The sequence below is a fragment of the Pipistrellus hanaki genome (assembly GCF_964339955.1).
Source record: "Pipistrellus hanaki genome assembly, chromosome: 2".
NCBI classification, from domain to species: domain Eukaryota; kingdom Metazoa; phylum Chordata; class Mammalia; order Chiroptera; family Vespertilionidae; genus Pipistrellus; species Pipistrellus hanaki.
In genome coordinates, this window is record NC_140504.1 from 40,196,770 (window position 1) to 40,221,625 (window position 24,856).

The 24,856-nt window shown below is 52.2% G+C and overlaps 1 protein-coding gene across 3 annotated transcripts in view; it reads right to left on the reverse strand.

The window, feature by feature from the left end:
- Positions 1-5,325: 5,325 nt before the first annotated feature.
- IGF2BP2 (insulin like growth factor 2 mRNA binding protein 2) overlaps positions 5,326-24,856 on the reverse strand; it is a 137,128-nt gene continuing 117,597 nt past the window's right edge. For all 3 annotated transcript variants that reach the window (XM_084872539.1, XM_084872537.1, XM_084872538.1), the window contains 9 exons: positions 23,590-23,712; positions 22,863-22,998; positions 21,914-22,042; positions 14,691-14,759; positions 13,158-13,274; positions 9,220-9,294; positions 8,969-9,100; positions 7,260-7,373; positions 5,326-5,446 (listed from right to left, as the gene is read on the reverse strand). In XM_084872539.1, coding sequence (XP_084728665.1) covers positions 5,354-5,446; positions 7,260-7,373; positions 8,969-9,100; positions 9,220-9,294; positions 13,158-13,274; positions 14,691-14,759; positions 21,914-22,042; positions 22,863-22,998; positions 23,590-23,712 — 988 coding nt within the window. In that variant the 3' untranslated portion in view covers positions 5,326-5,353. The remainder of the gene's footprint in view (positions 5,447-7,259; positions 7,374-8,968; positions 9,101-9,219; positions 9,295-13,157; positions 13,275-14,690; positions 14,760-21,913; positions 22,043-22,862; positions 22,999-23,589; positions 23,713-24,856) is intronic.

A 24,856-nucleotide genomic window follows, 5' to 3' on the forward strand; every position in this document is an offset into this window, starting at 1 on the left:
TATACCCACTTCCACTTTCCTCCCTCCCCCGCAATCACCACACTGAATATTACTTTCTATGGCAAATGATGTCATTAAAGATCTTAAGGAATTTACCCTGGATTATTGAGTAGGCCTTAAGTGCAATTACATGCTGAATAAGAGAAAAACAGAGGGAGTTTTGAGACAGAAGTGGAGGCAATAAAATGGGCCTAGGCAAGGCTGAATTTTATACCCATTTTTTGCGGGGGAGGGAGGGAATCTGTATATGCATCTAAAACAAAATCTGGAGAAAGACACCAGTGTTATAGTAATGGTGATCCTGGCAGGCTCTGTTACTTTACAAACTTGTGTTTGGAGGTGGTTATATTTGTTTTTAACTGAAAGAGGAGGCGATGAGACTGAATGCAGAGATTGGAGTATTACTGCCACAAGCCAAGAAAGCCTGGAGCCATCCAAGTTGGCAGAGCCTTCAGGGGGAACGTGGCTCAGCTGACACCTTGATTTTGAACTTGGGGCTCCAGGATGGTAAGAAGATAAATTTCTGTTGTTTTAATCCATCAAATTTGTCGTAGCCACAGTAATCTCAGGAAACTAATAAAATAAATAATTGTCTTTGGTTGTCCTGATCACTAAAGGTTATTGGAGGCAAATGGGAATGTTCTTAAGTCTGTCAGCCACATCTGAGGTTGGAGGCAGTGCCCTCAAAGTCACTCGTGGGAACAGGCTGCCTTGCATCTGTGCATTGTGCTTTCACAAGAGAATACAAGGAGCACTGAGGCCAACCTGGAGTATAATTTTGTTCTCTGAGGTTTTCTCTTTATACCAGCTCCTCCTGAGAGAGCTAGTAACACTCCTGGCTTCTAGAAGGACAGCACCTGGATGTGGCTGATGGGAGCTAGAATAGAAAATTAGCCTTAAATTTTAATTCACCAGCACCTTAAGGGGAATGTTGAAAGAAAAGGCAGCAGCAAAAATTGACAGTAAACATCAGGAGAATTTGCTAGTGGTAGCAGGCCAAAGAAATCTCCATCAGGCTGTAGACAATGAGATTTGGGTGCATATACAATTCAGGCTAATCTCTAAATACCTACCGTGTGGGCTTTTCAGAATTGTTACCATGGGGATGCTTCTCTTGCCTACTTCCTTCCCCAGGGATGTAGGAATGACTATGCCAAAAGCTTTTCATACTCCAGTCCTTACCACACATCTGTCTCCTCAGTCACTGAGTTACTTCCATCCCAAGTGGAAGCCCTGATTCCCTTCGAGGTCCAGTGTTTTTCCCCACCTTTGCCCATCCTGTCAAGATGCCTTCTATCTGTGGTTACTCGTTTCCTTTGGTTCTTGGTTGAACCCCCCCTTAATCTCTATTGATTCTCCCTTTTCTCACGTCTATAACTTCTCTGCTGGAACCCTCATCTACTCTGCAGCCAGCCTGCCGTCCTTCCTGTGCAGAACTCCATGTTGGAGGAGTCCTCTCGAGGCAGAGCTGGAGGAGTGGGGGGACTTACTAGGACAGAAGGGATGTTCAGGCCTCCTTACCACACATCCACTGAGACGTTAGCACTGCCCAAACCACTGTGGTTCTTGGGTTTTCAGGGGGCTCCATCCAAAGGAGCAGGAAGGGGCTTTTCGAGTCTCAGAGGCTAATGAGTTTCAAAACCTTTGTATTGACTCAAGTCTCCCTTCAACAACTGCCATTTTACTTTTTCATAAAACCATGCTCAATTAGGGCTTTCTGGAATGCCAAGATGTCATGTCAAGAGGAGAAAAGCCTGGGATTTATAGAAAAAGAAATAGTCTAAGTCCTCATGTGGTGAACCAGGCACACAAGGGCAGCTGTTCTTGTGTAGGTAAGACGGGGTGGGCCCCGTCCTGTAAGGATGGTCTCCAGCTCAGCTGCCCTCGGGAAGCTCAGGAGTGTCTGCATCACGTGCCAAACCACCCAGCACCCCGGCCCTCAGAAAACGGGCTGAGAGAACACCTTGGCTAGGAACAAGCCTGCTGGCCCCTCATTCCTGCCTCTCCATTTGCGAGCACCCCACCCCCACCCCACCCCCACCCCCGGCCCATTGCTGCAGCCTTGGGACAATTTCTGGGTGCTTTGTCCCATGGGAAGTAGGGCATCTGTTAGCACTTCACCTGTCTTTCATATGTTCAGACACGTATTTTGGAAACAGGAAGTTTAGGAGCTGGAGTTAAACCTCTAATTTTGCCACCTGAATAAAGCCCAAGGAAGGAAATCTGAGCAGCAGAGCCAAGAGGGTTCCTGCATTGACTCTTCTCTCCTGCCCAGTTCCTCTGCATCCGGACAGGCTCACCACCAAGCCCCGGGGCCCACATTTAGAGCCCTTCCTTTAAGGGCGTGCCACCTTTCTGGCTGTTCCTCTGACATGCACACCTCAACCCGGGGAACCGTTTTTGGAAATGTCCCCGATTGTCAGGAGCCCGGCTTCTCTCGGGCCAGCAGACGACGCTCCGTTTCCTATTCTGAGGCCAGTGGGCTTGAGTCCTGAGTGGGGAGGGAGATGAAGCCACAGATACTTGGGTTTCTAATGGCCACATGAGGGGACAGCATGTCCCTGCCCATAGCCAATGCCAACCACAGCAGCGAGGAACCTCTGGCTTTTACACACACACAAAAAACTTTAAAATCAGCATCACAGATATTGAAAATAAAGGGGAAATCTGGAGTGTGGAGGGGCCATAGGCAAAGGACACATTTTAAGTGAGTGAGGAACCCTCAGTTTGTTGAAGGGGGATGTGGCCACTGTGGACCCCATCAGTTCACCTCCGCCTGTCTCTGCTGGGCTTGGAACTGTCACCCCCAAAAGCCTGACGGACCACCCCTGGCGTCAAGTATCAACTCTTCATTCCTGAGTTGTTTGGGCTTTTGGCAGCCAGCAGTCTACGGCAGAGCGCGGCTCTAAGAGAGCAGGGCTGCCTTCATCCGCCGGTTCAGATCGCCTGGAACACGTGCAGCGTGGTTTCTGGGGAGCAGGGAGGCACCGCTTCCCTTGGATTGTCAGGCACATTATCCTCCCTCTGCTCCCCCAGGAAGATAAACTCCTCCCCTGGCCAGGCTTCCAGTCCATCAAGGACAGGGCTGGTCTTACCTTGCCTGATACTCAGCCCATCCCTCTGGTTCTGTGGCTCTCAAACCTGAGCACCAATGGAGGCACCTGGAGGCGCCTGCTCAAACAGACTGCGGGGGGGGGGCACCTCCAGAATTCGATTCAAGGTGGAACCCAAGAACCCACGTTCCTAAAAACTTCCCCGGAGCTGCACATCCCCAGTGGGGAGGGAGGGGTGAAAGAGGCAGCTGATCGATGATTCTCTCTCATCGATGTTTCTAACTCTCTGTCCCTCTTTCTTCCTCTCTGTAAAAAATCAATAAAATATATTAAAAACAACAACAACAAAAACCTTCCCCGGAACATGCTGCTGCTGGTCAGGAGACCGCCCTTGGCTTCTCCCAGCCACCCCCTGGGAGGAGCCGCCGGCCCTGAAGGCACGGGCCACCCACTTCCCAAGTCCCCTCGGAGCTGGGACTCGGCTGACCCCTGGGGGCAGGCAATGCTTCTCGAAATAAGAGACCAAGACACCGGGATCTTGTTAGCTGGATATACTTCTTTTTTTTTTGTTTTGTTTTTGTTTTTATCACAGAACACTGTTTGCAGTAGAGGAAACTGGCATTGCAGTCTGATGGTACAATGGCTTGTTCACAGAAACCAGTACATGTCCATCCTTTAGCGCAAAAGCCCTAATGGCACGTACCCTAGTGAGATCAGGACATCTCCACCATCTTCTCTGTGTCTCTGGGTCGTCTTTCTTTTTTTAATAAACGTTTTCGAGGTTTGTCCAAAAGAAGGCCACGTGGGCTCCTGGCTGGCAGGAGGTGAGCGCAGTGGGCGGTGCACACTGGACGGTCACCTTCTCCAGGCTGGCAGCTGATAGCGTGTTTTTTTTTCCAACTCATTTTTATTAAAAAAATAAAAAAAATGCTCCAACTATCAGTTTTACAAAATCTCTAAGGGAAACACAAGAGCAAGGTGCTGAGGTAAAAAACACCTGAGGTAGCTTTTTTTTGTGTGTTTTTCTCTTTTAAAAAAAATCTGTAAATTTAACGCCCTGGGCCAACGACCTCATGTAAATTGCTATTTTCTCTTCCACATTTTTTTTTTCCAAAAGGAAGAAATCATTTTGCAGAAAATGGATGGCTTATATACCAACATGTAAAATATAGACAAAATATATTCTTTCTTTGCAGAGGTTTATCTTTGTTTGGATTGGGTCTGATGGGTTCCTGTTTCCTCTTCTGAAAAGCTAGGACAAGTACCATTGACTCTTGTTGTTCTTTTGAGTAACCAAGTGTGAGCGGAGGCTGGTTTGTGTGTTCGCTTTTGTTCCTTCTGTGTGATGTGATACTCAGAGCACTGCTTTGCCTGGGGGTGCACAGAGAGTGGGACTGAGGCAGAGGGTGGGGGACTAAAAGGATGGGGGAGGGGTGGGAAGGGGTGGGGGGAGAAAAACAGACAGAATTATAGAGCAGTATGCAAAAAACAAACAAACAAAAAAAAAAAACCAGTTTAAAACCCGTGAAGCGAAGAGAAATGGGTGTGAGCTCGACGGGGGAAGAGTTTCCTCTTCGGACGGTATCCCTTCCGTTGACGTACACAGGTGACCGGAACTGCCGCGAGTGTCCTGACCAGATTTCCCTCTGGGTGTGGATGTGTGCGGGTGGCCCTGGAGCTCCTTACTAAGCCGTGGGACCTCCCAAAGGATGACTGTATATTCTTTAAAGTCTAGAAAAGCCTGATTTCTCTTTAAAAAGGACAAAAAAATTAATACTTGATTAAGAGTTGGAGTTAGTTGAGTTATTTGATATATTATTTCTAAAATATATTAACGCCGCAGGCACCCTGGGTAGTAACCCACAGGCCACATATCTTAACATCTTTCCCCTTCTACTATGTACACACATGTACAGAGACAAGTTTCCAACAAAAGGAAAAAGGGTGTGACTTTTTGCTTTGCTTTGAACACCTTCACCTATGTTAGTTCAACTAAAAGGGATAGCGTGGTGGGAGTGACGGAGAGATCCGAGCGGGCGGGGAGGCGGGCGGCTGGGCGGCCTGCAGGGGCCCGGGGAGGTGGGGGGCCGGGCCGGGAGCCGCTGGCCTCCCGCCCCCCCACCTCCTGGCCCCCAGGTCCTCGGGGCCTCTGCAGAGAGAGCCCTGTGCCTCCACAGCCGTCTCGTTCCTCAGGATGGTCTTTGGTTTGCTCCCGCTCCGGCTGGCTGTGTTTGGTCTCGTTCTGGCAGGTGTTGGAAGGGCTACATTCATCCGTTGTTTCGCTGGTGCCTGCGGGAGCCTCACTTGCTGCGGGGCGAGGTGACTCCCTGAGGGTACTTCTGCTCCTGCTGCTTCACCTGGTGCACGATTTCCCTGATCTTGCGCTGGGCGGTCTGCAGCGGGAGGGGGCGGGCGGAGATAAGGAGCCCCGTTCTCAGGATGAGCCTGGGGGTGAGCCTTGGGGAAAGGAGGTGCTAAGCGCGGCCAAGTGTCCCCCACCCTTTCTACGGGTCCTCTTCTGCCTGCAAGCAAAGGGGTAGAGGGCCCCCTACCCCCGCCCCCGCCCCCTACCACTCAACCTCAAGGCTGCTGGGTCAAGGAGGAGGGGGTGGAACCTCCAAAGCTTCCAGCTAGCTTAGGGGTGTCGAACTCAATCAGAGAAGGGGCCAAAATCTAAAATCCAGCCTAAATCGCGGGCCGAATGGTTTACTGAACAGTCATAAACTGACAATGTCATAAACTGACAGCGGAGTGCAGTGATGACAGCGCGGTGCGGGCCACATTGCAAGGCCTGGCGGGCTGGATTTGGCCCGCGGGCCTTGTGTTTGACACATGTGAGCTAGCTGCTGGGCAGACAGGCCAGGAAGCAGAAGCCAGTGTGACCAGGGAAGGTGCAGAGGTCAGAGAGCATCCCCTCCCAACTGTGCACACAGCTCCCAGGGCTGCCCACCCACTGCAGAGCCTGCCCCTCAGACAGCCCGGGGCCCTGGGGGCTCTGGGGTGGGGCAGCCCCAGGGGCAGGTGCTCTCCAGGGACAGTCAGGTCTCAGGGCAAAGACAAAGCCCTAGATGGCTCCGCGGACAGAGCGTCGGCCTGTGGACTGAAGGGTCCCGGGTTCGATTCCAGTCAAGGGCACATGCCTGGGTTACAGGCTCCCTCCCCAGTAAGGGACGTGCCCTCTCACCATTTTCATCATTTCATCATGGATGTTTCTATCTCTCTCTCCCTATCTGAAATATATATATATATATATATATATATATATATATATATATATATTTTTTTTTTTTTTTTTTTTTTTTGAGGCAAAGCCTTGGGAGAGTTGGCTGGCTGCTCAGACACACCTTGGATGTCAGCTTAGCTTAGACTGCCTTTGTGGGCTTAACACAAGGACGGAGATGGCTCGATCCCAAAACCCAGCCAACCAAAAGCATCAAAAAGAGCTGGCCCTTCCGCTGAGACCGGTTTGGCTCAATGGATAGAGCATCGGCTTGGGGACTGAAGGGTCCCGGGTTCGATTCCGGTCAAGGGCATGTACTATGGTTGCGGGCATATCCCCAGTAGGGGGTGTGCAAGAGGCAGCTGGTCGATGACTCTCTCTCATCGATGTTTTAACTCTCTATCTCTCTCCCTTCCTCTCTGTACAAAATCAATAAAAATATATTAAAAAAAAAAAAAAAAAAAAAGAGCTGGCCCTTCCGAATGAAAGAGAAGCAGCTGTGTTTGAGAGGCTCTGTGTCCTGGGGGTGGGGTGGTGGTGGTGGTGGTGGTGGCGGTGGTGGTAATGACTTGGGAAAGAAGAGGTAAGAGCTATGAGAGCCTGCTGTAAGGAGCACTGAACCCTGAATTGGCACCCAGGACGGTTCTCAGGGTGCCGTCGGGAACCCTAAGGGCGGGCCCTTCGGGGGTGCCTCCCCGCAGAGGAAGGAAGGCTGCCAGCTGAGCCCGAGGGCGCGGGGAGCCCAGTTCTCACACTTGAGCATTTCGGGGCTTGAAAGGTGCTTGGCTTGGCTCCAGAGTCCTACCCCCAGGTCCTGGGGCCCGCCGGGGCAGGGTGGTGAGAGGTGGAAGCCCGTGCCCTGCGGTGGTGCCAGAGGGGCAGGGAGAGGCTCCTCCCCGGGGGCGGGGCCACCTGAGGGGCCACCACTCGCTTAGTCAGAGTTGAAAAGAGCCTGGCGAGAAGGACCACACCCGCACAGCGGGTACCTGGCTGGCAAAGAAATGCCCGATAATCCTGACGATCACTTCCTCGTTCTCATCCGGCGTCTGGTCGCGAGGCACGATGACTTCTGCGCTGGTTAGGTTCTGCAGTTCGTTCACCTGGGCAGGGAGAGGTGGGCTCAGGGGGGACGGGGAGGGGGGGAGTGCAAGGAGGTGGAGGTGCCCACCTTCCCTGCAGCCTGGCACCCTCCCGGGCCTTCCCCGGCCTGGGCACCTGGGGCCCTGCTGGTTGGGGCCCCGGGAGGCTCCAGGACGGGGACAGGGAGTCCATCCCCTGAGTCCATGGAGCTGCCCCCTGGGGCTGAATTTCCATTCTGCAGTTCCCGCCAGAGTGGTCCCCGCCCACACTCCTTGCCCCCCCCCCCCCCCCCCCCGGCTCCCAATAACCCAGGGATGGAATCACGGCTGACAGCTGAGGAGGGTACCCTTCCTTCTCGTTCCTGCCTCGGAGGCTTGCTCACGCCGTTCCTCCCTGGGTGACTGTGCTCTCCCTGCCAGGCGGCCAGGCCCACCTCCAAGTGAGGCCTCCAGGCCGTGGGCCCCGCCTCATCTCAGCCCCACCTCCTGCAGGGGCCTCGCCAACACGGCAGCACCAGCTCCTGAGGGTTTGCGCAGTGGCCTCGGCCCTGTACGGAGCTGAGCACGCACACGTGGGACAGACAGCTGACGGGGGAAAGGGGTGCACACAGAACTCAGTGACTGGTTCTAAAGTGACAAATAGGACCTTGAAGGACCAAGATTCTACACGCTTGTGGTCTCCTCTGCTTCCGTTAGCCCACTGCACGCCAACTCGCCTTGAGCTTGGCGTGTGTCCCTGGATGTGGGGAGCAACACGCATGCCACATGGCTTCACTCTTTTGCCTGAAGGTAACTCATTCTATCTAGAACTTGGCTGTGATTCCTTGAAGAGTTTTTATCTAAAGAAAACAGAGTGCACTCACACACACTCACACACGCACACGCGTGCACACGCACACGCGCGCACACACACACTCATGCCCACAGCGGCATCTCGGATCCCCGCCAGCTTGCAGGGCACTCGGCCAGTACAGGCTCTCGGGGACATCCAGGGGCCACGTCCCCTCCAGGTGGGTAGCTTGTGCTCTGGAGCACACCCGGGCCTGGCGGACGGTTCATGTCTAAAGGCTGCAGAGTTCACTCTCTGTGGCTTTTCAAATTGCATTGTGGTAACGCCACCTTCAGACTTAAAACCCTGAATATTTTATTATAAAATATTCTCACCCACCACCCTGCTGCCAAACTACTCCCCGCTGCAGACCAGACGGCCAGGTTTGGGAAATAACGGGGAAGACAGAATCTGCAGGGGGGAGCATCCGGGCCTCTGGGGGCAGTTTGAAGAGTAGAGAGAGTGTAGGACACTCCAGGCTGTCAGCCAGAGGGGTGTGTGCGGGGTGGGACTCTCCTCCCTGTCAGTTTCCTGCTGCTGCGGGTGGTCACAGCGAGGCAGGAGGCCCTCCGTGCTCAGGGGGTGGGGACCATTCCCCGGCAGGTCCCGAGGCGGAGCTCCTGGGCACAGGACCCCGCTGGTCTGGGCACACGCACTGGGCTCCAGCAGCACCACGGGCGGGGGCCCTCGGCTCCGAGTGCCGCTCTCATTCCATGTGGTCCTTGCAGAGCCCACGGCCGGCCGGAGGGGAGCCGGCCGCGGTGCAGGCAGCGCTGAGCACACTCACGGTCTTGCCGCCCTTGCCGATCACCCGGCCGGCGGTGGAAGAGGGCACTCTGATGTGGGCCTCCAGCTTCACCTCCTCTTTGGGGTTGAAGAAGTTCTCTTCCTTCAGTTTCCCGAAGATCCGCCCCTGAGCCTGAGAGGGCGAGACAGGACGGGCGGGTCGCACTGTCGGCCCTGTGGCTGCACACCCGCCCTGGGAGCCGTGCACACGCGTGGGGGGCCGCTCCCGCCCCCTCCCAGGACCGCACCGACCTTGAACTGGGCTTCCGGCGGGCCGGTGATGATGACCATCCTCTCGCTGACGTCTGGGCCTTCCGCCGGGGCGATCTGCGGTGCCGGGAAAGGACAAGGCTTGGCTGCGGCCCCGGCCCGGCCCCTCTCTCGTCTCCGTGGACGGCATGCACGCCAGCAAGGGATTCCAGGGCCCCCACCCGCGTTCCGTCCCCCCCTGCCTCTGCTCCGGGGCACAGGACGTCCCTGGGTGTCTGGCCGCTCAGGGAGAGTTGGCAGCAGGCCAGTAGGCATTGCCTGCTCCTGCCCCGAGCCATCTGTGAGCCTGGCCTGTCACCAAGGGCATCAAAAGCTCTAGGAAGCCGAAACCTATTTGGCTCAGTGGTAGAGCGTCGATCTGCGGACTGAAGGGTCCCGGGTCCGATTCCAGTCAAGGGCATGTACATTGGTTGTGGGCACATCCCCGGTGGGGGGTGTGCAAGAGGCAGCTGGTCCATGTTTCTCTCTCATCAATGTTTCTAGCTCTCTATCTCTCTCCCTTCCTCTCTGTAAAAAATCAATAAAATATATTTTTTTAAAAACAACAACAAAAAAAACAAAAACACAAAAGCTCTAGGAAAAGGGAGGGACAGACGGTGCCAATGGACCCACGGCCCAGAGGGGAGGAAGGACTGGTCCACAGAGGCCTCTACCTGGAGCCGGCTTGCAGGAAAGTAACCGTGGTGCTAAGTTTCGGCGCCCGGAGGCAGCTGCTGCACGCGACAGCCGACAAATCGGGTCTGCTGGCCCGTCCGCTTCCCAGTGGCTCGTGCCTGCCTCGCTCCGATTCTGGGGGGAACTCCCACCCCTCCACGGCCCGGCAGTCGCCAGCCCGGACCAGGGGTTGCGGGAGGGCGTCCTGCAGGCCCCTCTGGAGGGCCGGGAGTAAAGACCTCCCTTTATGACGGAAGCACAGGGGCCCCAGACAAGCGAGGGGGCGGCCAAGGTCACAGGGCGCCGGGGCTGCGGCAGGACCAGGGCCTGGGGGTCCCCGGCTGGCCCTGCCGCCCGCCCGGGTTCTGTGCGGCGTCCTGAAGCCCGCGGACCTGGTGCTGTGCAGCGAAGCAGTGGGAGCTGGCTCAGGCCTGTAACCAGAACCCCCCCCCCCCAACCTCAGCTCCACCCATCCTTTCCGGGGACTGGTTAGTGTAAGGTGACCAGATCGTCCCGCTTTTGGCCGGACAGTCCTGATTTTCAACAATTTTTCCCGCGTCCCGCGGCGTTTTAAAAAAGTCCCGATTTTTTTAAAGATTGGAAAGATTAGAAAGATTCTTTCCAAATATCGGGACTTTTTTTTTTATATATATATTTTATTGATTTTTTACAGAGAGGAAGGGAGAGGGATAGAGAGCTAGAAACGTCGATGAGAGAGAAACATCGACCAGCTGCCTCTTGCACACCCCCTACCGGGGATGTGCCCGCAACCAAGGTACATGCCCTTTACCAGAATCGATCCTGGGACCTTTCAGTCCGCAGACCGATGCTCTACCACTGAGCCAAACCGGTTTCAGCTATTGGGACTTTTTTTAAATCGCCGCGGGACGCGGGAAAAATTGTTGAAAGTCAGGACTGTCCGGCCAAAAGCAGGACGATCTGGTCACCTTAGCAGTGGGAAGCTCTCCCCCCGGGTGGACTCCGGGGGACTGGGGAGGCCGGACGGGGCTTCTCTGGCGTGAGGACTTGCTCCAGAGACAGACACTTTCTTTCGGGGTAAAGGCGATCTAGCGAAGCCCAGGCCAATTTGGAAAAGCGGGCAGTTTCTCTCACAGACACGTGGCTTCCCTGATTTTCTCTCCTCTCCGCTCCGGAGAGAGGCAGGGCTGGGGAGGGAGCGGGCTGCTGGCCCAGCAGGAGCATCTGCAGGCTGCCAGGCTGCAGCCTGTCCTGTCCGCGGGCCGCCCGGTCCGCCCCTCACAGAGGCCACCGCTCCGCTCCCGGGCGCAGAGAGGCTGTGGGTGAGGCCCAAGGGGACTGCTGGGAGGGATTCGGCCTAGCACTCAGGTGGATATACGGAAAAACACTGGGCCAGAAAAATAGCGTCACCTGGTCAAATCTTGGCATTTACATTCTTTCTTTTTGTAAAAAAAAAATATTTTATTGATTTCAGAGAGGAAGGGAGAGGGAGAGAGAGAAACATCTATGATGAGAGAGAATCATTGATCGGCTGCCTCCTGCACACACACCCCTCCCCCCCTTACTGGGGATCGAGCTCACAACCGGGGCATGTGCCCTTGACCAGGATTGAACCCAGGGCAACTTCAGTCCTCAGGCCAACGCTATCCACTGAGCTACACAGGCTAGGGCGGCACTCACATTCTTTAGCTTTGCAGCCTTCGTTAATACCTGGGTCCCAGTTTCTAACTTCTGCAATTGGCCCCCGTAAAATGCTCAAAATTTACACCCAAGAGCCAGTCCTGTCCCTGCCGGCCTTGGCTGCCTCTACCTCCAACGCTCCCTTAGGGGGAAAAAGGAGGATTTGATGAGATGACCCTCAGGTCCTTTTTAGTTGAAAATCCTGTCACTGTCTCCAGCATGGGATCTCGGACCACAGGGCTGAACCCCGGGGAAGGGCCTGGGGGTGCAGCCAGCCCTGTGTCTCCCACACCTGCTCAGGGGGCGGGGCCAGCACAGCCTGGGGCGGGTCTCCCTGCAGCACACCTGCTGGTGCCACGCCCCTCATGTGATACACCACTGTGTTTCCCCCCCTCCTACCCTCCCCCCCCGCCCCCCAAAGGGGTCCTGTCTACTTCCCAGGTCCATGGGTCGGGTAAACGAGGCCTGGGAGGGGAAAGGATTTCCCTACACAAATTCCTTAATGCCCTCGCTGCAGTGTTTGTTCTGCCCGACCCAGAGGTTTTGCCTTGGTTTTTCGCTGCTGCACCCTCGCTGAGGGAGAGACCCAGCTCTGCTCAGGGAGAGCGCAGGCATTCTCATTCTCCTTCTCTCCTTCTCTTTCTCCCTCCCTCCCTCCCTCTCTCTTTCTCTCTCTCTCTCTCTCTCTTCTCCAGGAGAGAGGGCAGGCATTCTCCTTCTCTCCCCCCCCCCCGTGTGTGTCTCCCCCCCTCCCTCCCTCCCTCCCTCCCTCCCTCCCTCCCTCCCTCTCTCTCTCTCTCTCTCTCTCTCTCTCTCTCTCTCTCTCTCTCTCTCTCTCTCTCGGTCACGGGACTGGCTGGGCAGAATTCCGGGTCCTCGCATGGCAGCGCGTTATCTTAGATAACAATGGGACCTCTGTTTCCGAAAGTGTCTCGTGAGGCTCGGGACGTGCCCAGCATGCTGCCGGCGAGTGCGAGCTGATAGCGGGGCCTGGCCCGGGACCAGGGCCGAGGAATCCTTCCCCCTCAGCTTCCGTACCTCGGGCTCCGGAGGCAGGATGTGGGTGTGTAAAGGCAGCAGCAAGGCCTGCGCCCCGGCCCCTCCCACCAGCCCAGGGGCCTTCCTGCCTGCCTGCCTCTCTGCAGGCCCCGGGCTTCCTGTCAGGGCCTGCCACCGGCTTTCTGTGTATCACCCGCTGCTTTTCAAGGCGTTTTTCATTCCGACTATTTTTTCCCAAGGTGGAGGGTTTGTGACGCGGAGACCAAGGGAAAGCCTCAGCGCGCTGACAAGGAAGCATGAATGACGGCCTCTCTGGGTTCACCACCCTGGTTTGGGAAGAGGCCTCAGCCTTCGGGGCGGGACCCTGGTGACCCAGGGAGAACGGGGGCGGCTCCTGTGCTATGAGTATCTTCCCCAATGCAGCGGCTAGTCCGACAAGAAAGGAATGAGAGCGGTAAAGACGAGGGCGGAGGGCGGGAAAGTCCTGTAGGCTCTGTCCCTGGCTGGCGTAGGCGGTGCCATCCTGGGACTGACCGCAGGAGCACGGGGGTGCTGGTGGCGGCGGCGGGAGCGGGTGGGGCACAGACGCCAGGAGAAAGACGCCTTACCTTGATGGAGGCGCCCGCAAACCGAGCCAGCTGCTTGATGTGCGTGCCCTTCTTGCCGATGATGGCCCCCACGGCCTGGGTGGGGATGAAGAGGTTCACGACCTCCTGCTCCGGGTACTGGAAGGGCAAGACAAGACGGAGCCGGTCCCGGGGGTGGCTCCAGCAGGAACGTACGGCCGCCCACCACGGGCCACCTGGTGGGGTGGCCCCACCACCGAGAACATGGCCCCGGGGGGCCCGTTTCTTTTGGGGCCCAGAGCTCTGGGGGGAGGGGGGGGGGAGGGAGGCCGCCTGCAGGAGGAGCCTGAGCACACGCAGGCACCAGGCCGAAGGCAAAGGCCCCGGGCACCTGTCACCCGTCTGCTGGGCACAGGAAGCCGTCCGTCCACAGGCTTTCTGCCACAGACAAGGGTGGCGATGTGGTCTGCCTGTCTCCAGCCAAGAAGCCCATGGGATGGACGGGTCCGAGCACGGGGCCGGGAGGCTCTGTCAGCGGAACAGGAACAGCAATTCCCCCTGGCGGAGCGTGGCCAGCAGCCTGGGGGCAGCCCGGAGGTGTGGTAGGGCCCCAGCGGTCTGTGCCATGGGGGGGTCACAGGAACAAAAGGCCCCCCTCTGCCAGGCTTTGTTCAGAGATTTCGAATGTGGCTCGTCCACAAAATACCACGGCCTGGGCCAGTCTATTTTGAAGAAGTGGCGTGAGAAGAAGTTTAGATTTTAAACATTTGGCTCGCAAAAGAAATGTCAAACCACCATTTGCCCACCAACCGGAACTGACATGCACACATAAGGGACTGTTTGACATTGAAATTGGGTCTCGAAAGAACCGCTGGCCCAGAAAGAAATTCACTATGGACTGATTCATAGGCCTCTCAGCATAATGATGATTATTGCTTGTCTCATTTTTGGTTCTTATAAGTATATTTCCAGTAGGACATGATCTCACTCATCTAGGGGAAATGGTGAACAACATAGACTGATGAACAAGAACAGACCCAGAGATAAGGAGCCCTGGGTCAGACTGTTGGACCTCAAAGGGAGGGTGGGGATAAAAGGGAGAGATCAACCAAAGGACTTATGTGCACACATATGAGCCTAACCAGTGGTCAAGGACAATAGGGGTGTGGGGGCATGAGTGGGTGGTATGGGGGATTAGAATGGGGGGGTTGAGGACAAATATGTGATACCTTAATCAATAAAGAAATTTAAAAAAAAAGAAAAAAAAGAAACAAAAAGAAATGTCCATCCTACTGTTGATATTTGGCTCTGTGGACTAATGACTTTGCTGACCACTGGCCCAACACAACCTCCTGATTTGACCCGCTGACCACTCACTGGCACCACTTTCGCCCCCACAGGCCTGGGAGCACCCAGGCCGCTGAGCGGGCAGCACTGGCGCGGCGGGTGCGCGCCCCACGGTGCGCTGTTCCCGGCGACCAGCACGGCCCCGGCACTCACCCCGCGGATGTCCCCCGGCCGGCCGGTCCGCCAGGGCCCGCGGGGCCGGCCACGGGCGAGGGCAGGGGCACTTACCGCGTGATGGTGCGGGAACGGGCTGAACTGGTGCGGGGGGTACAGGCCGGAGAAGTACCCGGAGTGGGTCTGCGGCGGGAGGAAAAGGGCCGGTCAGCGGCGCCCTCGGGGACACGCACCAAACGCGGGCAGCAAGGATCCCCCACGCGACCCAGGCCTCTGCCCGGCCTCCCTGTCCCGCCCGCCCGCCCGCACACCCTCCCGCGGCCCGGGGCCCCTGCCACCTTCCCCTCAGAGCGCTGGGCCGGCCGAGGGGTCAGCATTCTTAGTTGAGACGTTTTTTGACTCCTAGGAACTTACCACCAGTACATGCACACGCACCCCCCCCCCCCAATTCACACCCCCCACCCCCCCAAACACACACACGGTGCAGGGACAATACCCAGGAGTCACACAGACCGAGCAGAGATGCTCCTGGGAAATGAGGTCAGTGAGCTCATCGCAGCGTTTCAGAAGGAATGGGGAGGCTGAGAAAAGAGGAGCTTAAAAGCAGACTGAAGGAGGAAGAGAATGAATAAATACATGTGTGTGAGCGGGGGGAAGGGGAGGCGGGGGACGGGCAGGCAGATGTGGAGAGCAGAGAAGTGGGCTTTAGGAGAATTACATTTAAAAGGAGTTGCTATTGCCGAAACCGGTTTGGCTCAGTGGATAGAGCATCAGCTTGGGGACTGAAAGGTCCCAGGTTCGATTCCGGTCAAGGGCATGTACCTTGGTTGCGGGCATATCCCCAGTAGGGGGTGTGCAAGAGGCAGCTGATCAATGACTCTCTCTCATCGATGTTTCTAACTATCTCTTTCCCTTCCTTTCTGTACAAAATCAATAAAATATATATATTTTTAAAAATAAAAAAAATAAAAGGAGCTGCTATTATTACTGTTATTGCCTAAAGTTTTACATGTGTCTGCTTTTCCCCCAATTGACTGCCCCCCCCCGCAACCCCCCACTCCAGGAGCCGCTTTTTTATTGAAAACCTGCTAGCACCAGGCACTGTGATAGGTACTTTACATCTACTCTGAAACGCTTTTAATCCTCACAATCGTCCTGGAAACGGGAATATGTCTGATTTTATGTGTAAACATAGTTAATCCTCGCCCGAGGACATTTTTCCACCTTTTTTTTTTTTTTTTGAGGGGGTGGAAGGGAGGAAGAAGGCGGGGGAGAAACATCAATGTGAGAGACACGCATCGATTGGCTGCCTCTATATGCACCCCGACCGGGTCTGGGGATCAAACTTGCAACCAAGGTATGTGCCCTTGACCAGGAATCCAACCTTGGATCCTTTCGTCTGCAGGCGGACACTCTAACTGACCAGGGCTTGTTTTGGATGTTCTTTAGGCAGGACACCGGCCAGTTACCAAAGTCAGGTTAAATGTGCTTTACACACAGCTGACGTGCCCATCACAGGAAAGCCGGGCTCTGGGCACCAATCCCTCACCCCTGCCCCGTGAGAAACCTCCCAGGAAGCCCATCCCCACAGAGGTCAGACCCGGAGGTGGCTTGGGAGTTAAGGGTCCCAGCTTTCACGTGAGGGCCCTTGAGCAAATCTGGTTTCCTCGTCTCCTGAACCTCCAGCCAGACTCTGAGCTCCAGATCACAACTTTGCCTTATGGCACATTAGTGACAAAATGACACTGTTCCCCGTTTGAGCTTGGAAAGCAGACCCGCCTCAGAGAGAGAGAGGTGCGATCTCTGTGGGGAGTGCCTCCCAAAGGCGTTCTGGGTGCCCAGAGCACCTGCGGGGCTTATAGAAGCAACTTGTACAACAATCCTTTCCTTTCTAGACTTAGAAAGAGGCTGCAGTGACACCTAGTGCCCACAAGAGGGAGTTATGAGACCAGCGGTCTTTTGCAAACCTCCAATGGTTTGGCTCACTTGGTCTGGCTTTTCTTGAAGAGCGTCAGCTCCAGGCCCCTCTGGGTGCAGGTCCCTGTGCTGAGGGCTGTCCTGGGCCATGGTAGGTGGGGGCAGAATTGCTGCAGGTTTTCTGCTCAGACAAACCTCTAGCTTGAGGAAAGGACACTTCTGCCCTCTTCTTACCTGGACAGCCCTCAGAGCAGAAATAATTCTTTTGAATTGTAATTTACGTTTTCCAGAAACTCATGTGAGGTCAAGAACCCACAGGCTGCACAGTGGCTGCTATTCTGGGTTCAAATCCTCTTCAAGACTCAGAGCTGCACCATTCTACCCAGCTTGTTCAAGCACCTCCTTATCCACCTCTGTGACCCGCCTAGGACAGCCTCCGGAGCTGACAGGGACCAGGTGAGCTAGCGTGAGGCAGAGCCAAGATCCCAGCGCAGATCTGTCTCCTTCTGCAGCCAGGACTGCAGCACTGCACCCAGGACTGCTCTCCTGGAACATTCCGAATTCACTGGGTCAGGGGGCCCCGTGGTGCAAGTTATGAAAAAGCTCTAATATGTTTTTTGTGTTGTTTATTTTTAATATATTTTATTGATTTTTTACAGAGAGGAAGGGAGATAGATAGAGAGCTAGAAATGCCGATGAGAGAGAAACATCGACCAGCTGCCTCCTGCACACCCCCTACCGGGGATGTGCCCGCGACCAATGTACATGCCCTGGACCGGAATCAAACCCAGGACCTTTCCGTCCACAGACCGACGCTCTATCCACTGAGCCAAACAGGTTTGGCTGAAAAAGCTCTAATATGTTTAGAAGTTAGAGCTCTGTTGAGTTCGTTGAATACATGAATGGAAAATGAAAACTCCTCAGATGTAAGTGGAAACTCAGCAGCATGAAAGAGGGGAGCGAGGCAAGCAGATGACCCCAGTGAATTAATTCAGAAAGGGGGAGAATTTTTTTTTTTTTAAGAGTCACATGCTTCTTTGTGAGATTGAAGAGGACAGTGCATGAGTATATTGCTATGAGGAAAGACCAAGGAGAGAAGCAGATTGATCTTAAAAACATGACTAGTGAAGTAAAAACCCATATGTTTCTGTTGCTTTTAAAAAGAGAGGAAGTGGGGAGAGAGAGGGAGAAATACTGATGTGAGAGAGAAACATCAGTCAGTTGCCTCCTGTACCTGCTGTAAACTAGGACCGAGCCCAAAATCCAGGCCAGTGCCCTGACTGGGAATTGGACCATGACCTCCTGCTTCATAGGTCGAGAAGCTCAGCCACTGAGCCAAGCTAGCCAGGCTGGAATGAATACTTTTAAGAAAAAAGATAAACCAACAAAACCACGCAACAACTTATAGAAATAAAAAAGCTTACAAGTGCTAGAGGCCAAGATGTGTCACAGAGAGGACTTATCAAATCTTCAGGAAACAGAAAATACCTACATATTCTTTAATTTCCCAGGCACAGTAAAGGTTAGCCTTTCAATCATTCTTTGAGAGAAGAAGCCTGCTGTTAAAACTGTCACAGAGAATATAAAGCTATCGTAATCACAGTGTGAAAACAAAATAAATAATGGGACAGAGTCCAGGAATGACTAAGTGGGAATTTAGTGCATGGCAAAGATGACATTTCAAGTTGACTGATAAAAGGGTACATTACTCAATAAATGGTTTTGGGGAAATTGGCTATCCATTTGGGGAAAAACAAAACCAAAACAAAGCCAGATTCCTATCTCAAAGTATAAGTCAAAATAAATTCCCCATGAGTTACTGATGTAAATATAAGCAACAATTTCCCCAAACCAGCAACTAAAAATCACTATATGTAAACACAGGGATGGGAGAAGGCTGCTTCCTTAGCATGACATCAGAGGCAAGAAATCCATAAAGCAGGGGTCTTCAAACTACGGCCCGCGGGCCACATGCGGTCCGCAGAGGAGTCTGATCCGGCCCGCCAGGTTTTTTGGGCAGTGAGCGCAGCCGAGGTGTTACAGTAGGAATTAGTAGTTCATATAGTCCGGCCCTCCAGCTCTCTGAGGGACCGTGATCTGGCCCCCACTTTAAAAAGTTTGAGGACCCCTGCCATAAAGGGAACATCACTGATTTAGCTATCTTCATTTTTAAAATTCCTGCATAAATTCTGTTGATGGGAAATCTGTGAGAATTTTAATTGCACCTCCCCTTTGATGTAGTAACTGTAATTTTAGAAAATTTTCATACTCACATACTTGTGCAAAGACATATATACAGATATTCATTTCTACACTCTCTGTAGCAAAGAAAACCTGGAAACAACCTAAATGTCTAAAAACCATGTGCTGATTAGAAAAATCTATAATAAATTCATCCAATGAAATACTATGTAACAATTAAGGAGAATTAGGTCCAGCTATGGAAAGATGCTGATAAAACATAAAAAAATAACTTCTAATCCACTCCATTTGTATTTTTCAATAATATGATTGTATATATGCTGAGTAAACATTTTAAATATACGTAAATATAGTAGTGTTATATTTCTGGGGAATGGTTGGTGGGTAAAAGAAAGGCTGATGGGAAACATTTACATTTTACTTCATTCAATAGTTTGTTCACAATATATTTATTTTAAATTATTATGGCACAGGACACTCAAATAAAGCAAAGGTAAATTAGATAAATTATAAACTGTTGAAAAAAACATTTACAATATGATAAATGGTTAAGAGCCTTAATATGTAAACAGTTGTTAGAAATCATTAAGAAAAAGATGGAAAAATAAAGACAATGACCCCTATCTTAGAAGTGGCTTTTTTATTATCTCTCCACCTTCCCCTCCCTCCCCCCCCACCCCATTTAAGTATTTAGGTTGAGAGGGTAGCCTGGCCTTTCATTACTTCTATGGCAGGATATATAGTCTTTCTCCTTAGAAATGAGGTATGTCTGTATGTCTCAATGCCACTGAATTGTGCCAAGCTCAGTCATTCTCAAATCTCATAGCAAAGATATGAGGATGTGCCCCTTTCTAGCTATTTTTATCCTGGGAACATCAATAATCCCTCCTGCTTTGTTTCCAGCTCCTCCCCCGCCCCCCCCCCCCCAACACACACACACACCTCTCTCTCTCTCTCTCTCTCTCTCTCTCACACACACACACACACACGGCTTACTATTGGCCCTATCCTTTAGTTCAAGGAAAATGGATATTATTTTAAATAAATGGTATAAAGATTTGGAAATGACTCAGATCTGCGTATAAACAGATTGCAGAAATGTGTAAGTTCTTGTGACTAAGGACGTGGCTGCCCATTCGTGTCGGTATTTTGTTGGTAAAACAGAGTAGGTTTACTGTCTCTCTACAGATAACCCAAAGCACTGGAAAAAAAGGGGTGACTAAGGTAATGTTCACCAACTGGATTCTTCCCATTTAAACAGTATAAACATTGGGGGGAGAGAAAGTTTGCTTTAAGAATAAGCTGTATGTATGTGTAGAGCTCAAAATAAAATAGCTGGCAGCCCAGCTGGTGTGGCTCAGTGGACCTGTGAACCAGGAGGTCCTGGTTCGATTCCTGGTCAGGGCACATGCTCGGGTTGTGGGCTTGGTCCCCCATGGGGGGTGTGCAGGAGGCAAAAATTGATGATTCTCTCTCATCGTTGATGTTTCTCTCTCTGTCCCTCTCTTTTCCTCTCTGAAACCAATAAAAATATATTAAAACAAAACAAAACAAAAACCAGCTGGCAAGTATCCTGCCCCTCACCCCCACTTTTTCTGAACAAGGCTCGTGAGTGGGAGCAGCAAGCAGGCAACAAACAGAAAATTCATAACTTCACATTTCTTCTTCTGTTATTAAATGTGATTCAAACAACAGTTACTGAGAGCCCACTAAACGCCAGGCATTGCTCTAAGTATTTTAAAACACTGTGTATTATTTTATTTTAAAATCTGCCTAGTATCCTACCTAACCGAAGAATAATATGCAAATTAGCCATCACTTTACTACACCCCACAAGCCATACCCACTAGCCAATCAGGAATGGGTATGCAAAATAACCCAACCAAGATGGCTGTGGCCATGGAGTGAGAGGAGGCTTGGGTTTCCCAGGCAATGGAGGAAGGTTTCTGTACACCCCCAGCCCTGAACTCCACGCAAGGCTACACAGTTTCAATTCCAGAAGATAAATAAATCCCAACAAAAATGGCTTCAGCTATGGAGCGAGCAGGAGGCTTGGCTCCACTCCAGGTTACAAAGTTTCAATTATAGAAGATAAATAAATCACAGATACCAGGGCCTCCGCTTGGGTTGCCAGGGGGCGTGGCAGCCTGCAAACCACCACAGGCCCCTCGCCCAGGCCACCCCACACCCCAAGGGAACCCCCACCCTGATCCAGGACAACGTTCAGGGAAAACCAGCTGGCCCCCACCCATGCACCAGGTCTCTATCCTATCGAATAAAAGAGTAATATGCAGATTGGCCATCATTCCAACACACAAGATGGCTGCCCCCATGTAGTCACAAGATGGCTGCCATAAGATGGCCAGCAGGGGAGGGCAGTTGGGAGAGACCACGCCTGCAAGGGAGCGCAGGTGGGGGCGATCAAGCCTTCAGGGGAGGGCAGTTAGGGGTGACCAGTCCAGCAGAGGAAGGAAGTTGGGGGCAACTGGGACTGCAGGGAAGGGCAGTTGTGGGGGACCAGGCCTGCAGGGGAGGGCAGTTGGAGGTGACCAGGCCCTCAGGGAAGGGATGTTAGGGGCAAACAGGCTAGCCGGGTAGTGGTTAGGGGGTGATCAGGCTGGCAGGCAGAAGCGGTTAGGGGCAATCAGGAAGGCAGGCAGGCGAGCAGTTGAGAGCCAGCAGTCCTGGATTGTGAGAGGGATGTCTGACTTGCCTATTGAGGCCTGATCCTAAACGGGCAGTCGGATATCCCTCAAGGGTTCCCAGATTAGAGAGGGTGTAAGCTGGGCTGAGGGACACGCCCCCCATGCACCAATTTCATGCACCGAGCCTCTAGTTAAAATATAATTCGAGTTACAGACATAGGTAGGAAAGAGACATCCGTGTGGCCCAGCATTTTAATGAATGAACAACACTCAGGATGAGTCTTCTTTGAACCAACAAATCCTTTTTTTTTTTTTTTTTTTTTTACAACAGTGAAAGCCTTTGCTAGTGGATTCTTTCTTTCCTATTATATTTAAGAGCAGCATGTTTAGAGGAAGGTGGAATCCTATCAATCTGTCTTTGGGAAGAAGTCAAAGACACGCTGGATTCTCCCTACGGTCACTTACAAGCAAGGCCTCCACGTTAAAGCTTTAGCTCTGAGCAACACAGCAGAGCCACGCTGCTGCCTGGTGGTGCCGGGAGCGCGAGCAACCCTCTGAAGCTGAGCTACTTACAGCGAAGTGGTGGTAGGGCGGAGCCGGGGGAGGTCCTCGGGGCCCTGCGGGTGGAGGCAGCACGGATAATCCTGTTGAAAAGATGCCAAGGGCGCTGAGGTTCAACCCCGGGATCAGGTTGGCTTGATGCTGGAACAGAAACGGAAAAGAAGATGAGGGGAGGCGAGCAGAGTCCCAGCTTGCCTGGGCCAAGCTCCATCTCCTGCCACATAAGCTCTGCCCTGGCCCTGCAACCTCTGTCCCACCCTGCTGCTGGGGTGGGCTATCCAAACCTCAACATGACCATGGCGTTCCTCCCAAGTTTCTCTGCCACCCTTGAGAGTATCCACACATCTTAGCAGCAAACGAGGCTCTTCCTGGGGAGCCAGGCCACGTCACCAGCTTCTCTGCTGCCAACCCCTCCTCCCCAACCTGCCCACTCCTGTGCCTCTCACCTCTGGGCCCCAGGACACTTCGCCCACCCTGAAAGAAACATGCATTTCTCACTCCTCATCACGTGGGTTTCACCTGAGCTTAGGTGTCCCCTCACCCGGAAAGCCTTCTCTCACCACGAAGGCCTCATCCAAATGCCATTTCTGTGCTCTCCTAACATTCCTACGCTTCCTTAAAGAGCACTCGCCACACGGTATGTGGGCCACCTGCGTAGGTACCTCTTCCCCTTTCAGACATAATTTCCTTGTGCACAGAGACTGTCTGGTGGGCTCAGGGCCTGGTACATAGTAAGTACTCAATAAATACTTGTCGAATGGATATGTTTAAAACCTACTGGATTAACAGCTGTTTTCTAACTCCGTCCAGGAAAAGATCCGACCCCTCACTAGGACACCACACATGGAGTCTCCGGGTCCAGGTTCAGAATGGTTCACAACACTGGCCTTTTCACCGTTTGGTTACCAGCTTCGTGATCACCTCACTTGCTTGCTTATTTCACATTCATTCGGGCACTTACATTTACAGCCAGCATGTCATTTTCAAAGGCCTCACGTAGCTTCTTCATAATCTCCATCTCAGCACTGGCACAAGCCTCGACCGTGCCCTTCACAGTGATGGTTCTTTCAGGATTGTATATGCTCAAATCCTGCAAGCTGGCCACCAGGAAAAAAAAAAAGGGAAATTTGCTTTTATCTTTTATCATAAGGAGAAATAAATCCTAGAGGATAACAAACAAGTCTTGCCCTGACTGGTTTGGCTCAGTGGATAGAGCATCAGCCTGCGGACTGAATGGTCCCAGGTTCGATTCTGGTCAAGGGCATGTACCTTGGTTGCGGGCACATCCCCAGTGGGGGAGGTGCAAGAGGCAGCTGATTGATGTTTCTCTCTCATCAATGTTTCTAACTCTCTATCCCTCTCCGTTCCTCTCTGTAAAAAAAAAATCAATAAAATATATATTTTTAAAAAGTCTTGGTGGAGATGGTGGGGAGAAGACCGAATTTCCTCACCACACACTGAAATACAGAACGCTTACGCGTTATCGCAAATATTTCTAGTGACAGATCATACTTATGGTCAAATGCTTGACTCGTAACTATTTATGTGTTTGTCTTTGTGGTTTTGGAGATAACTTTGTGACTTATGACTACATTCCCATTTTATAGAAAAGCAGATGAATGAACGGGGCCTATCAAGATGATCCAATTCCCCATCACGGGGCACAAGGAATCTGAATGGGTGCTTACGATGAAATTGTTATCTTGGTCCCAGTTTCATGTTCAATTTTCTTCAAATTTCTGCCTTCTTTTCCAATAAGTCTTCCAACCAAGCCATTGTGGGCCAAGATTTTCAGAGGAATCTCTTCGGTTCTAAAAAAGACAACCAACAATGTTAACAGTTAAGGTGGAAACAGCGATTGGTTCCCAAAGGCTATTACCTTGTTTTGTTTTTCTTACAAATAGAAGCTGTTTTGTTCAGGTACCAAGTGGTAATGAGCTTTAGGAGAGGAGTCCCTTACCAATCCCAGGGCATGGATTCTCACTAACATAAGCCAAGCCATGATGATGATACTCCCCTCTTGTGCCTCGTAGGGAGTAAGTCCAAGAGGTAGATATGGCCAATGAGCTATAAGGAGAAATCTGTTGGGTGACTTTAGGAAGGTTTTCCTTGCTCTTAAAAAATATAGGAGTTAATGACATTAGTCAGATGACAAACCAGAAAGCTTCAGCTCCTCCTATCCCCACAGAGATGCCAAGTTAATAACAGACAAAGAGCCCTAATCGTTTAGCTCACTGGATAGAGCATCGGCCTGTGGATTGAAAGGTCCCAGGTTCGATTCTGGTCAAGGGCATGTACCTTGGTTGCGGGCACATCCCCAGTAGGAGGTGTGCAGGAGGCAGCTGATCGATGTTTCTCTCTCATCGATGTTTCTAACTCTCTACCCCTCTCCCCTCCTCTCTGTAAAAAATTAATAAAATATATATATTTAAAAAATATAGACAAATACCTCTGTGAGAACCCTAAAGATTAACTGAGAAGCTATAGCAGCCAATGTATTATAAAACAAAGGGAGTCCATCAAAAGGGGCAGGAAAATTGTTGTATCTGGCATGGCTGTTCATGTTCCTTTCCCTACACAGCACAGCAAGGAGCAACTAAGAAGCAGTCCTTCATACCATGACTTCTCCCTTTAAAACAGAAACAAAAGACTGGAGTATAAATCCAACATTCTGGATTGTCTGGGGGCTACCCAAGAGATTGGTTTCTGTCTCTCCTGACTTGGAGGGCTAATGAGACTGGCATCAGAGTTTGGAAGGTGGTGAAAGCAGAGGTAAACAGTATGTTAGAGCTAGAGTTACACAGTCAGAAGCCAGGGGGAAAAAGAGATCAAAAAGGTTTGAGAGATCTAGAACCTGAAGCCAGGCTAATTCAGAAGTTCTTCCTCTGAATGAAGTCAGCAGGCAAAGACTGAGAAGTGGTTGTAAATTCCAGCAAAAACACTACAAGACATGCA